This window comes from Salvelinus fontinalis, chromosome 2 (genome assembly GCF_029448725.1).
Source record: "Salvelinus fontinalis isolate EN_2023a chromosome 2, ASM2944872v1, whole genome shotgun sequence".
In the NCBI taxonomy this organism is placed as follows: domain Eukaryota; kingdom Metazoa; phylum Chordata; class Actinopteri; order Salmoniformes; family Salmonidae; genus Salvelinus; species Salvelinus fontinalis.
The window spans coordinates 45,849,866-45,864,853 of NC_074666.1; the positions used below are offsets into that span (position 1 = coordinate 45,849,866).

General features: G+C 42.6%; 1 protein-coding gene across 1 annotated transcript; it reads left to right on the forward strand.

Moving 5' to 3' along the window:
* Window positions 1-289: 289 nt before the first annotated feature.
* LOC129819731 (creatine kinase M-type-like) lies at window positions 290-6,228 on the forward strand. The gene is made up of 8 exons (XM_055876274.1): window positions 290-395; window positions 2,092-2,298; window positions 3,984-4,138; window positions 4,307-4,439; window positions 4,680-4,851; window positions 4,980-5,103; window positions 5,230-5,419; window positions 5,707-6,228. The coding sequence occupies exons 2-8, from the start codon at window positions 2,106-2,108 to the stop codon at window positions 5,883-5,885; spliced, it is 1,146 nt and encodes a 381-aa protein (XP_055732249.1). The 5' UTR covers window positions 290-395; window positions 2,092-2,105; the 3' UTR covers window positions 5,886-6,228.
* The last annotated feature ends 8,760 nt before the right edge of the window (window positions 6,229-14,988 follow it).

Consider the following 14,988-nt stretch of genomic DNA (forward strand, 5'->3'; position numbering starts at 1 on the left):
GAGTCAATTCCAATTACTCTGCTAGCAGGAGTCGGGAGTCGACTGCAAAAATCTTGGATGGAATCCAGAAAACACCAGATCCCCTCCACAGACATTGTGGCAGGGGGACAGGGGGAGGGGTGGGAGGGGTTCAGAGGGTGAGTGTGCAGCTGCAGCCTCGTCTTGGATGACTAAGATGTAAATCCAGTCCTTCCGTAAAGTAAACTGTGTATCAGAGACCGGCTTGGGCCAATGAGAGTCCGGCATGCAGTAAAATGGGCAGCCAATGGCTGCGTGTCTGCCCGGTATATAAGCAAAGGGCAAGGACCTTCAGAGTTGGGTGACCTCTATATTTTGGCTCTGGTGAACAGGATCTGATCCCAAGGACTGTTACTTTTTTCTTGTCTGGTGTGCAGGTAACTCAATGTTGCGCTTTGTATGAATAGCTAAAGCTTTGTGATGAGGCCAGGTTGGCGGTTTGGATTAGTTGGACTTGGAAAGGCTTCTGAGCAAAACACTTTTGGGGGGAGAATAGGTTTACAACATGTCATTTTAGAGTTAGCTAAATCATTTTTGGAGGGAGGTGCTTGACCTCTCCTGCACATGTAGCTACTTTTCTTTTGTCTTTTGTCTTTTAATTGTCATCATACTTTAAAAAATGAATAGGCTTAACGATGCAAAAGCAATAATGTAAACGTACATATGGAGCATTCTGGAAAGGTTTCAGATCAGTAGAATATTTGACAGCATATTTTAGTAGGAGTCTGATTCTCTTGGCTCGTTTGACAAAGACCGATTCGTTTTGAAGAAATTAAGTTGTGAACTGTGAAGTTGTGAACTGTTGCAAAGTTTTATAAGGTTTGTTTCAGCAAATGGTTCTCTAGTGTGGATACTGAGATAAATAAGTAAGTGTCTCACAATCCAATACAGTATGAGGCGTCTAAACATCTGTGGAACAGGTGTAAAAAAAAATTGCTTGAATGTCTAGCAGTTGCTTTCGGACAGTTACTGTAACAGTCACATCCTTTTCATTGCCTTTGTCCGGGTTAGAGGAGGGTTTGGCTGGCCGGGATGTCCTTGTCCCATCGCGCTTTAACGACTCTTTGTGACGTGCCGGGTGCCTGCAAAGTGTCTTCGATTGCCAGTTGTACGGTGTTTCCTCTGACACATTGGTGCGGCTGGCTTCTGGGTTAAGCGACCAGTGTTTCAAAAAGCAGTGTGGCTTGGCAGGGTTGTGTTTCGGGGGACGCATGGCTCTCGACCTTCACCTCTCCTGAGTCCGTATGGGAGTTGCAGCGATGTGACAAGACTGTAACTACCAATTGGATATCACGAAATTGGGGAGAAAAAGGGGTAAAAGTTTTTTTTTAATTAAGAAAAAAATACAATTTGTGAATTGGTGAATTACCTATCAAGTATAGTGAATACAATTCAATTAATGAGTTGGTCTTTAAAATCAATTGACCCTTGTGTTAAGAACTGTAAAAAACAAGAGGGTCTGGAAAGGGTAATGGCATGACAGCCTGTTGGTCTCTCTGATGGATAGGACCCAATGTGTTGAGTGATCGCACTGTAGGGTATGGGGCTTTATTGTGGGCGGGGCGGGGCTGGGGGGGGGGGGGGGGGGGGGGGCTCTTTGCGTGAGTGGACGGTGTGGAAATATGTCCCATACAGAAGGGAGAAAGGTAATATAGGTAAGGGGTGGAATGTTAGAGGTTGGGGGTGAGGGTGTTAAATATATCCAACAAACGTGCTTCTCCCTCTTATCTATTCCCGAACAGAATCATGACACAGTGGACGGGGACATTGACTGACGTTTGTAACTAGGATATGGGGTACACACCAATAAGAGTTTTTGCAGCCATTTTACTGAGTATCCCCCAGTAATCTTTTAAACGTTGGCCGTCTTTTACGTTAAACGTCTTTTACGTTAAACGTCTTTTAAAGTAAGTTTCGCTGGGCCTGAGACAGAGCACTCCTTATAGACTCTACTCCACTGTCAGTGTCAGGGAACTTCGTTTCAGATAGGTTAATATTAGGTTTTGTGGGTTGTTTTCTGTGCAAATAGACATTAAAGATCTAAAGATTTCCTATTTTCTTTCTCCCCTGCAGTGTTAAACACAATCATGCCTTTCGGTAACACCCACAACAACTTCAAACTCAACTTCAAAGTTGAGGAGGAGTACCCTGACCTCACCAAGCACAACAACCACATGGCCAAGGTGCTGACCAAGGACATGTACGCCAAGCTGAGGGACAAGCAGACCCCCTCCGGCTTCACCCTGGATGACGTCATCCAGACAGGTGTTGACAACCCTGGTGAGTGACATACATTTTAGAAGAAAAAGAAACGCACACCTATGTAGGCGAGGTGCTGGCTAGCGGAGCAGAAAACTAGAAAATAAAGGAGAGCCGCACACTCTAGGAGCTCAGATGCAAAAATATTTAATTACCAACGTTTCGACAGGCAAGCTGTCTTCATCAGGGTACAATCACAGACACTGCGGGATGACTCGTTTATATATAGTGTCAAGACACACAGGTGTCTGTAATCATGGCCAACAGTGGCCTAATATCATTGGTTAATTACTCATATTAAAACGGCATAGAATGAGCAACATACAATTAATACAAATGGATAGCATACGATCATAGACTCACTAAAGACCACACAAGCCTACAAACAACCACAATGGCAAAGTCACAACAAACACAACAATCACAAGAATGGCTTCAGATCAAAGTCCACATTAAGACCGAAGGGAGCAAGGGTCTTTAAATTAAATATCCAAGCAGCCTCTCGTCTTAACAATAAATTATCAAGGTCACCCCCTCTCCTAGGGAGGGTGACATGTTAGATGCCAATATAACGCAAAGATGAAATCGAGTGGCCTGCCTCCAAAAAGTGGGCCGCAACTGGGTAGGTCAAGTTTTTGCACCTAATGGTGCTACGATGCTCTGAGATACGTACTTTTAATTCACGCTTTGTTTTACCCACATAATTTTTACCACAAGGACAAGTTATGAGATAAATAACTGCCTTAGTGGAGCACGTAATAACACCTTTGATAGGGATCGATGTCCCTGTTTGTGGATGTTTGAAGGATCTGCATTTAAAGTGCCATTGCATTGGGCACAGCCATTACACTTATAATTACCATCCAATAGGGGCGCAAATAGACGTTGTTCAGGAATATCTTGGGGGGTTAAATCAGAGTGTACCAATTGGTCTCGGAGATTTCTGCCCCGCGAAAATACGACCAAGGGAAGGTCAGAAAACACATTACCGAGACTATCATCGGATTTAAGAATATGCCAATGTTTGTGAACGATTCCCTTAATTTGTTCAGAGCGCTTTGAATAGCGGGTAGTTAAAATGCAAGAATGCGTCTTTTTGCGAGACTGCCCTTGAAAAAGGTCATGTCTCGTTTTGTTTTGAATTTTCTCAATGGCATTATTAATCTGATCATTTTTGTACCCCCTCTCCTTGAACTTTCTTTGCGTCTCAGCCATATTTCTGTCGAAATCTGATTGTTTTTTGCAAATTCTTTTGATTCGACAGAATTGGCTGTAGGGCAAACTATTTTTCAAGGGAAGTGGGTGACAACTGGGTGACATACATTTCCCATACACCCCCGGAGGATAGTCACTAACCGCCGCAAACACACAATACACCCCTGTCAAAGGTAAAGCTGAGCAGGTATCACAACCCTACAACAGTCTGCACAACCAAGTTAGCACTCTAAGAATCAATCGATCATAATACCATTGCAATTAAAACATATACAAATAATACATGCCATTTAGCAGATGCTTATATCCCATTTACAGTCAAGACATACTAATACCACAACCATATATTATATTAGATTTGCACCTTATTCAATATGCAGCATACATTTCACATGTATTCAATATGCAGCATATACCACAGAGTGATATATTAATGTTTGTACTCTGTAGACCTGCTGGCTTCTTACAGCCACTTCTCTCTCTGTCTTCAGGTCACCCCTTCATTATGACTGTTGGCTGCGTGGCTGGTGATGAGGAGTCCTACGAGATCTTCAAGGATCTGTTGGACCCCATCATCTCAGACCGTCATAGTGGATACAAGCCCACAGACAAGCACAAGACCGACCTGAACTTCGAGAACCTGAAGGTAGGGCTTTGTATACATTTGTTGGACATGTTTTCTTGGTTTCATTCTCGATTAGGTGTAGAATGGAAAGATGGCAAAGGTATCTCTGCAGCACATAGGAGGTTGGGAATCACAGACTTGTTGAAATGTTCAGGTCTAAAACTCAGTTGTGACCTTGTTTCTGTGTAGGGAGGTGATGACCTGGACCCCAACTACGTCCTGTCCAGCCGTGTGCGTACCGGCCGCAGCATCAAGGGATACACCCTGCCCCCCCACAACAGCCGTGGCGAGCGCAGAGCAGTGGAGAGACTGTCTGTCGAGGGTGAGCCACCCAGCTAACAATAGCTACATATGCATCCACAGGATTGTTCATGAAGCTAGGCAGTAAAACTAACAAAAGGGGATTTATCGGAAATTGAGATCCGAATTCTTAATGAATTGGAAATGGAGATCAAAAGTGAATCCTTAGTTGCAATGACTTGTGCATGTTGTCAAATAACTCTGTGCAGGGAGATACCATGTTAAGAGTGAGGGGAAACTGAGGGGTTTTCTGTCTCTCCAGCCCTGGACACCCTGGACGGTGAGTTCAAGGGAAAGTACTACCCCCTGAATAAGATGACCGATGCCGAGCAGGAGCAGCTGATCGCCGACCACTTCTTGTTTGATAAGCCCGTCTCCCCCCTGCTGCTGGGCGCTGGTATGGCCCGTGACTGGCCCGACGCAAGAGGAATCTGGTGAGTACCCGAGCACAGGCCCACACCAAAACAATACTGTTTGTGGAACCAGATGGTGTATTGTGCAGAACATCCCACAATGTATCATGGTGATGCGTCATGTATAACCCCGTCCCTCCTTTCTGAAGGCACAACGATGCCAAAAGCTTCTTGGTCTGGGTGAACGAGGAGGATCACCTGCGTGTCATCTCCATGGAGAAGGGAGGCAACATGAAGGAGGTCTTCAGACGCTTCTGCGTTGGTCTGAAAAGGGTACGTTCTTGTACTCAAACCATTTTGATATGGCACAAAAACACCCCTAAAACAATGGCAATACATGAAACCGCAGAGAGACAAAGACAACAATGTTGATATTGGGTTGTTTCTCTTACTTGACAGATTGAGGAGACTTTCAAAAAGCACAACCATGGCTTCATGTGGAACGAGCATCTCGGCTATGTGCTGACCTGCCCATCCAACCTGGGAACCGGCCTGCGTGGTGGAGTGCACGTCAAGCTGCCCAAGCTGAGCACACATGCCAAGTTCGAGGAGATCCTGGGCAGGCTGCGTCTGCAGAAGCGTGGCACAGGTACACACACACACACAACAAAAAACACATCCAGAACAGCTGCTGATATATTCAACTCTAATTCATCACAGATCACAACTGTCTTCCCTTTTACAACAAAACATGTAAAAGGAGCAGAGATTAGCATGAGCGAAAGCTATTACGAAATAGCCATGTCCCACAGCTGTTAAGACATCTATTCATTGAGTCTGTATTTTGGATAATTTATAGTATCAGTAATGATGCAGAGATTGTCTGAGACAAACACTTACACTCGCCTCTCTCCCCATTTTCCTTGCTCGCTCCAGGTGGCGTGGACACCGCCTCCGTGGGTGGAGTGTTCGACATCTCCAACGCTGACCGTCTGGGCTCCTCCGAGGTGGATCAGGTCCAGATGGTGGTCGATGGTGTCAAGCTCATGGTGGAGATGGAGAAGAAGCTGGAGAAGGGAGAGGCGATCGACGGCATGATCCCCGCTCAGAAGTAAAGAGTTGTTGACGTCGCTATTCATCTTTTGTTTTTCTATTGTCAAGTCACGTGAAATCGAGCCAACCAACTACCGCGCAGAGGAAACTGATGGTCGCTCTAGAGACTCTTGACTGCTGCTCACATCTTTTTCTTCAGCCTTTTTCTCCTTTTTTTTCTCCCTTTTCTTCCTTCAGACGTTTTTTTCCACTTCTCTCCTGTTCAGTCAGTAACATCCTGGGATCAGTCTCCACTACAGTTGGCTTGCCTGACAGATGTGGCGTCACCTTAATTTGAACTTTGGTTCTAAAAAGTTATCATATAAATTGTGATTCAATAAACCTGGCCCCATGAACCAAAACAGATGTCAACATAGCTTGGTCTTTCTTGGTCATACACTCGTGATAAGTCACTGTAAATGTTAAAACAAGTCTAATATTGTTCAATTTAACAATAAAAAAGTGTTTATATGGTCCCACAGTACACAGAGTTAATTGTACACTTTCAAAAGTGTTTTCAATTTCACAGATATTCTGTAAATAGTTGCAAATTAAGTTAACATTGGCCAACACTGTTTTTTGTTGGATTCCCTCTACTCTGGTGTAACATAAAATGTAGAATCTCTCAGAAATGTCTTAACTCTAATAGTGACTACCTTTTAACACACAGGCTGGCAGGGTTTTCAAAGTGTTGTTACAAAGTAACAATGCAGGTTGAGGCCCACAAATTGGAATCAACGTTGAAACAAAATTGTGTGGTGGTTGTGTATTAGCTGGATAGTAGGCAAATATGCTATTAACAAGCATAACTGTCCAACAATAAAGCATGAACATGAGTAATTATCAACAGTAAGAGCAACAGCAACAAACAAGTGATGTTAAATATTCATCACTTAACAACATAAACCGGAAACAATGGGTATCCATTCATATTTTTACATTTCCCTGGAAAATTTATATTTCCATGAACATTAGGGAGGTAGTTTTAAAGTTCATAGAATGTTTGTTTTGTATGTTTATGCAATGTGTTTTTGACAACTTTCCTGCAAATTCATGAAAGGTCACACAGCATGTCAGGGCCTTCAGCAGAAGTATTGGAAGCGTGTTTATAAGAACATCAGTAGTTAAAGCGACTTTGGGTCCTATCAGCAACTTTGAGACCTTGAAAAGCGCTAAATATACTGAACAAAAATATAAACGCAACATGTAAAATGTTGGTCCCATGTTTCATGAGCTGAAATAAAATATCCCAGAAATGTTCCATAGGCAGACATTTGTTTACATTCCTATTAGTGAGCATTTCTCCTTCGCCAAGATAATCCATACACCTGACAGGTGTGGCAAATCAAGAAGCTGATTAAACAGCATTGTTATTACACAGGTGGACCTTGTGCTGGGGGAAATAATAGGCCACTCTAAAATGTGCAGTTTTGTTACACAACACAATGCCACAGATGTCTTAAGTTAAGGGAGCATGCAATTACCATGGAATGTCCATCAGAGCTGTTGCCAGAGAATTTAATGTTAATTTCTCTACCATAAGTTGCCTCCAATGTCATTTAAGAGAATTTGGCAGTACGTCCAAACGGCCTCACAACCGCCGCCCAGGTGTAACCTCACCTGCCAAGGACCTCCACACACGGCTTCTTCACATGTGGGATCACCTGAGACCAGCCACCCGGACAGCTGAATTTGCACAACTGAAGAATTTCTGCACAAACTGTCAGAAAATGTCTCAGGGACACTCATCTGCGTGCTTGTCATCCTCTTAAACAGTCTTGACCTGACTGCAGTTCGGCGTCGTAACCGACTTCAGTTGGCAAGTGCTCACCTTCAATGGCCACTGGCACACTGGAGAAGTGAGCTCTTCACTGAAGAATCCCGGTTTCAACTGTATCGAGCAGATGGCAGACAGCATGTATGGTGTGGGGTGAGTGGTTTGCTGAAGTCAACGTTGTGAACAGAGGTGTCAGTGGGGTTATGGTACAGGCAGGCATCAGCTACGGACAACGAACACAATTGCAATTTCAATGCACAGAGATACCATGACGAGATCCTGATGCCCATTGTCGTGTCATTCATCCTCCGCCGTCACCTCATGTTTCAGCATGATAATGCATGGCCCCATATCGCAAGGATCTGTACACAATTCCTGGAAGCTGAAAATGTCCCAGTTCTTCCATGGCCTGAATAAACACCAGACATTTCACCCATTGAGCATGATTGGGATGCTCTGGATCGACGTGTAGGACAGAGTGTTCCAGTTCCTGCCAATATCCAGCAACTTTACACAGCCATTGAAGAAGAGTGGGACAACATTCCACACAGGTCACAATCAACAGCCTGATCAACTCTATACGAAGGAGATGTGTCACGCTGCTTGAGGCAAATGGTCACACCAGATACTGACTGGTTTTCTGATCCATGCCCCTACCTTTTTTTTTTAAAGGTATCTGTAACCAACTGATGCATATACGTATGTATTCCCAGTAATGTGAAATCCATAGATTAGGGCCTAATTAATTTATTTCAATTGACTGATTACCTTATATGAACTGTAAATTAGGTAAAATCTTAGAAATTGTTGCATGTTGTGTTTATCTTTTTGTTTCTTTTAAATACCATTCATTATTATTATTATTATTTGGTGAAGTTAACAGAATGTTTCTACATTAGGTTGTATTTATGAAAACGTTGGTTTGCATTACGCTATTAAAATGACACACACTGAAAAAGTATTTGCCCCTTTCTGATTTTCTCTATTTTTGCATATTTTTTGATAGTGAATTTTATCAGATCTTCAACCAAAACCTAATATTAGATAAAGGGAACCTGAGTTTACAAAACAAAATGGATAGTTATTTTATGTATTTAATTAACAAAGTTACGCGACACCCAATTCGCCTATGTGAAAAATGAATTGCTCACTTACACTCAATAACTGGTTGTGCCACTTTTAGCTGTAAAGACTCCAACCAAACACTTCCTGTAGTTGTTGATCAGTCTCTTACGCCGCTGTTTCGGAGTTTTGGCCCACTCTTCCATGCAGAACTGCTACAACTCAATGACATTTGTAGGTTTTCAAGCATGAACTGTTCGTTTCAAGTCCTGCCACAACATCTCAATTGGGATTAGGTCTGGACTTTGACTAGACCATTCCAAAACTTTAAATGTGTTGCTTTTTAGCCATTTTCATGTAGTCTTGACTGTGTGTTTTGGATCATTGTCTTGCAGCATGACCAAGCTGCGCTTTAGCTTCAGCTCACAGACGGATGGCCTAACATTCTCCTGTAGAATTCTCTGATACAGAGCAGAATTCATGGTTCATTCTATTAAGGCAAGTCGTCCAGGTCCTGAGGCAGCAAAGCATCACACGACCACCACCATTCTTGACCGTTGGTATGAGGTTCTTTTTGTGGAATGCAGTTTGGTTTTCGCCAGGCACAATGGGACCCATATCATCCAAAAAGGTATACTTGTGAATCATCTGTCCATAGAACATTCTTCCAGGAGTCTTAATAATCATCCAGTTGCTTCCAGGTGCTTTTTGGCAAACTTGAGTCAACTTTTTGGACTACATGGTAATTCTGGGGACATATAGTACCAATCAAAAGTTTTGACACACCTACTCATTCAAGGTTTTTTTTATTTTTTTTTACTATTTTCTACATTGTAGAATAATAGTGAAGACATCAAAAATATGAAATAACACATATGGAATCATGTAATAACCAAAAAATAGTTAAACAAATCAAAATATATTTGAGATTTGAGATTCTTCAAAGTAGCCACCCTTTGCCTTGATGACAGCTTTGCTCACTCTTGGCATTCTCTCAACCAGCTTCATGAGTTAGTCACCTGGAATGCATTCCAATTAACAGGTGTGCATTGTTAAAAGTTAATTTGTGTAATTTCCTTCTTAATGCATTTGAGCCAATCAGTTGTGTTGTGACACGGTAGGGTTGATATACAGAAGATAGCCCTATTTTGGTAAAAGACCAAGTCCTTTATTATGGCAAGAACAGCTCAAATAAGCAAAGAGAAATTGCAGTCCATTATTACTTTAAGACATGCAGGTCAGTCAATTCTGAAAAGTTTAAGTACTCTGAAAGTTTCTTTAAGTGCAGTCGCAAAAACCATCAAGCGCTATGATAAAACTGGCGCTCATGAGGACCGCCACAGGAAAGGAAAACCCAGAGTTACCTTTGCTGCAGAAGATAAGTTCATTAGTTACCAGCCTCAGAAATTTCAGCCCACAGAGTTCAAGTAACAGACACATCTCAACATCAACTGTTCAGAGGAGACTGCGTGGATCAGGCGTTAATGGTCAAATTGCTGCAAAGAAACCACTACTAAAGGACACCAGTAAGAAGTAGAGACTTGCTTGGGCCAAGAAACACGAGCAATGGACATTAGACATGTGGAAATCTGTCATTTGGTCTGATGAGTCCAAATTTGAGATTTTTGGTTCCAACCGCCATGTCTCTGTGAGACGCAGAGTAGGTGAACAGATGATCTCTGCATGTGTGGTTCCCACAGTGAAGCCTACAGTCCAAAAAAAGGGCTCCCCCTTCTCTAAATTCCCAATGTAACCCCAGGTTGAAACTTGACTAGAGAAACTTGACTAGAGAAACTTGACTACCATCTGCCTGGTACAGTTGAAACAAAGATTCATCTGAGAAGAGCACACTTCTCCAGCGTGCCAGTGATGGTGAGCGTTTGCCCCCTGAAGTCTGTTATGACGCCGAACTACAGTCAGGTCAAGACCCTGGAGAGGATATTGTTTATGACAGTTTGTGCTGAAATTCTTTGGTTGTGCACACCGACAGTTTCATCAGCTTTCCAGGTGGCTGGTCTCAGACGATCCCACAGGTGAAGAAGCCCGATGTGGAGGTCCATGGTTGTCCTGGGCTGGCGTAGTTACACGTGGTCTGCGTTTGTGAGGCCTGTTTGACATACTGCCAAATTCTGTAAATCGACATAAGAGGCAGCTTATAGTAGAGAAATGAACATTCAATTGTCTGGCAACAGCTCTGGTGGACATTCCTGCAGTCAGCATGCCAATTGCACTCTCCATCCAAATTTGAGACATCTGTGGCATTGTGTTGTGTGACAAGACTGCACATTTTAGTTGTTCCCTAGCACAAGATGCAGCTGTGTAATGATCATGCTGTTTAATCAGCTTCTTGATATGTCACACCTGTCAGGTGGATTAATTATCTTGGCAAAGGAGAAATGCTAACTAACAGGGATGTAGACAAATTTGTGCACACAATTTAAGAGAAATAAGCTTTCTGTGCGAATGGAACATTTCTGGGATCTTTTATTTCAGCTCATGAAACATGGGACCAACACTTTACATGTTGTGTTTATCTTTTTGTTCAGTGTGTGTAAGTGGACAAAGGGAATAAAGGGTAGGGGTGTTCAAGAGAGGGGTTGAGTGTGAGATAGTGGTAAGGGGGCTGAAGAGAGGATTATATATGGTGGGTGGAATGTTGAAGAGGTTATGAGGTTGGGGGTGAGGGTGTTAAAAATATCCAATGCATAAGTGCTCCCCCTTAACTATTCTGAACAGAAACTTGACACAGTGCACATGGATATTGACTGACGTTTGTTACTAGGATACCGTTTAGTCTTTGCGGCTGTTCTATTGAATCTCCTCAACTGTCAGTGTCTGGGTTACTATTATATTTGGTGGTTTCAAAGTCATTCAGGGGTTCCTAATGTGTCTATACTATGCTGTTTTTCTGTGCAAATTATGGACAATAAAGATCTAAAGATCAAAGTGGTTTTGTTATTTTTTCCCCTACAGTGTTAAACACAATCATGCCTTTCGGTGACACCCACAACAACTTCAAACTCAACTCTAAAGTTGAGGAGGAGTACCCTGACCTCACCAAGCACAACAACCACATGGCCAAGGTGCTGACCAAGGACATGTACGCCAAGCTGAGGGGCAAGAAAACCTCCTCCGGCTTCACACAGGATGACGTCATCCAGACAGGTGTTGACAACCCTGGTGAGTGCCACACATCTCCTATACACCCCCTGAGGAGAGACAATAACCACCTCAAACACACAACTCTCAAAAGTAGAACTGAGCAGATATCCCTACAATAGTCTGCACAACCATTGAAGCCTGCTGAGCTAAAGCTTAGGCATCAACCAATCATAATGCCATACCAATACCATAATATATAATATAGCCTAGACTATGGTTGAAAAAAAACCATTTACAATAAAGACATATTGACATAGTAAAATAAATAAAAGTGTGTACATTTAAAAAATATATATATTTAATGCTTAAACCCTCATATTAAACACCGATGCTATTCACTAAGTTGACGGTTTATATTTAGGTAGATTTTTTACACCTTTGTCATTCTAATTAAAATAATAATAATAATCTTAGTACATTTTACATGCAGTGACGTAGTGGTAAAAAAAATAGGTGGGTAAACTCTGATTGCCGGTCGGGGTTAAAAATACAGTGGTTAAAATGTATAGGAACAAAAAAAATGGCCAAACTGCATTTACTTACATTTACCCTCCACTACACCACTGTGTACATGTGATAAGGCCACACAGAGGTCCAGATGTAATTACAGACACATGTGATAATCTGAAGTACCCAAAAAGGCCACTAGATATCATCTGATGAAATAAAATGGAAAACAAATGTGGACATTACCAAAATTCTTTCCAGTAATACCCTCCCTTTGCAACCCTGGATGAAGTGGTAGGAGTTGGTGCTGCCTGGGAGATGATGTAGCCTATAACCAAGACTGCACTCCAGTCATTGAGTGGGATGGACACAAGAACCCTGTTGAAGAGTTTCAATATTGCAACATTGTAATAGAGGTGAAATTGGTACACTGTCTGTTCATGGTGAAAACCAAACTCAAACTGAGGAGAAACGGTCAACTGTCAGGTCAACTGTCAGTTTTAGCGGGAGTCATTGCTCGTGAGTTTCTGAGCAGAAAATGGGAAGCTCGCAAAGGTATTTGCAGGTTTAACATATGCACAAGCTGCAGCAATGTTTGTGGGCTTTAAATTTTATACAATAGATATCTTCTCCCATATCCATGTTAGCTAATATAATATTGCAGGGATCATCAACTGGAATCAGCCGCGAGCCAATTTTTTTCTTGACAAGATGGTTACGGGGCTGGAACATAATTACAAATAATTTGTAGACTGCATATTGACCGCAAGAAGCCCAAACATATATAAATATTTGACTAAAACATAACCATTTCAAACCTTGCTTATATTTGTATACACTCACGTGTCTCTATGTGTGGGAATACTTGGGAACAAATTTCCAAAATGTATATAACTTGGAGCTGATTTGCTGGTGTTTTTACAGTCTTTTATGTCCAACAATTAAATAAAATAAAAATATATATTATTATTTTTTGCTCAGAAAACATGGGGGGGGCAAATAAAATCACAAGCGGGCCAAAGTCAGCTGACGGCCCACCAGTTGGGGAATCTTGTAATACTGTATGTGTAACTTGCATTTTACATATCACACACTTTCTTGAAGTCTTGCATAGTTTTACACCACAGTCAGTAAGCCTACTCTGTAGATGTGCTGCCTTCTTACCCTCCTCTCCTCTCTCTGTCCTCAGGTCACCCCTTCATTATGACTGTTGGCTGCGTGGCTGGTGATGAGGAGTCCTACGATGTCTTCAAGGGTCTGTTTGATCCCATCATCTCAGACCGTCATAGTGGATACAAGCCCACAGACAAGCACAAGACCGACCTGAACTTCGAGAACCTGAAGGTAGAGACGTTCCTCTGACATGTTTTATGGGTTTCATTCACTATAGGAGGAGTACTGCTGAGCAAAAGTAGTGTAGAAAAATTGTGAATAATCTCTTCAGGACATAGGAGGTTGGGAATCACAAACTTGTTTGAGCCACTTCAAATGTTCAGGTCTAAAACTCAGTTGTGACCTTGTCTTTGTAGGGAGGTGATGACCTGGACCCCAACTACGTCCTGTCCAGCCGTGTGCGTACCGGCCGCAGCATCAAGGGATACGCCCTGCCCCTCCACAACACCCGTGGTGAGCGCAGAGCAATGGAGAGACTGTCCGTCAAGGGTGAGCCTCCCATCTACCAATAGCCACATATGCAATCACAGGATTGTGCATGAAGCTAGGTCGTAAGGTGAACAAAAGGGAGTTTATTGGGAATCTAGATAAGGCTCGTACTAACAAAGTGCTGATCTCAGCTACATTTTTTCCTCCAGAAATGATATGATTATGGATAGGTGGGGACCTGAACCTATATCAGCACTCCTACTCTGAGACGCTTTGTGGATACAGGCCCAGAATACTTAGTGAACAGCTTCTAGCTGTTAAGAGTGGGAGGAGGGTAGAACATAATATTTAATGGGGTTTTCTGTGTCTCCAGCTCTAAACACCCTGGACGGTGTGTTCAAGGGAAAGCACTACCCCCTGAAGGGCATGACAGATGCCAAGCAGGACCAGCTGATCAATGACCACTTCTTGTTTGACAAGCCCGTCTCTCCCCTGCTGTTGGGTGCTGTTATGGCCCGTGACTGGCCCGACTTTATAGGAATCTGGTACCCAGAACACAGACCCATTTCCTTTTCTTCCTTCTGCCATTTTTTCTCTCACTTTTCTCCTATTCAGTCGGTAATGTCCTGGGATCAGCATCCACTGTAGTCGGGCTTGTCTGACAGATGTGGCATCACATGGGCTGTTAAAATGTATCAGTAAAAGTTATCATTGAAACTGTGGTCCAATAAACCTATCTCCATGAACAAATATAGATGTTGACGTCTTTCTTGGTCATGCACTCAATGTAGAGTTAACACTCTTGTTGTATTGTCTCACACTACACTAATATATATACATTTTATTTAACAGGGCAAGATGGCTAAGAACAAATTCTTATTTACAATGACGGCCTACCCCAGCCAAACCCGGACGACAATGGGCCAATTATGTGCCGCCCTATGGGACTCCCAATCATGGCCGGATGATATACAGCCTGGATTCAAACCAGGGACTGTAGTGACACCTCTTGCACTGAGATGCAGCAAGTTAGACCGCTGCAACACTTGGGAGCCCTAATATATCAATATTACAAT

Coding starts and splice junctions, on each gene's coding strand:
- LOC129819731 (XM_055876274.1), top strand. CDS start 2,106: ATGCCTTTCGGTAACACCCACAACAACTTCAAACTCAACTTCAAAGTT. Junction 4,440..4,679: donor GGAGAGACTGTCTGTCGAGG/GTGAGCCACCCA, acceptor CTGTCTCTCCAG/CCCTGGACACCCTGGACGGT. Junction 4,852..4,979: donor CCCGACGCAAGAGGAATCTG/GTGAGTACCCGA, acceptor TCCTTTCTGAAG/GCACAACGATGCCAAAAGCT.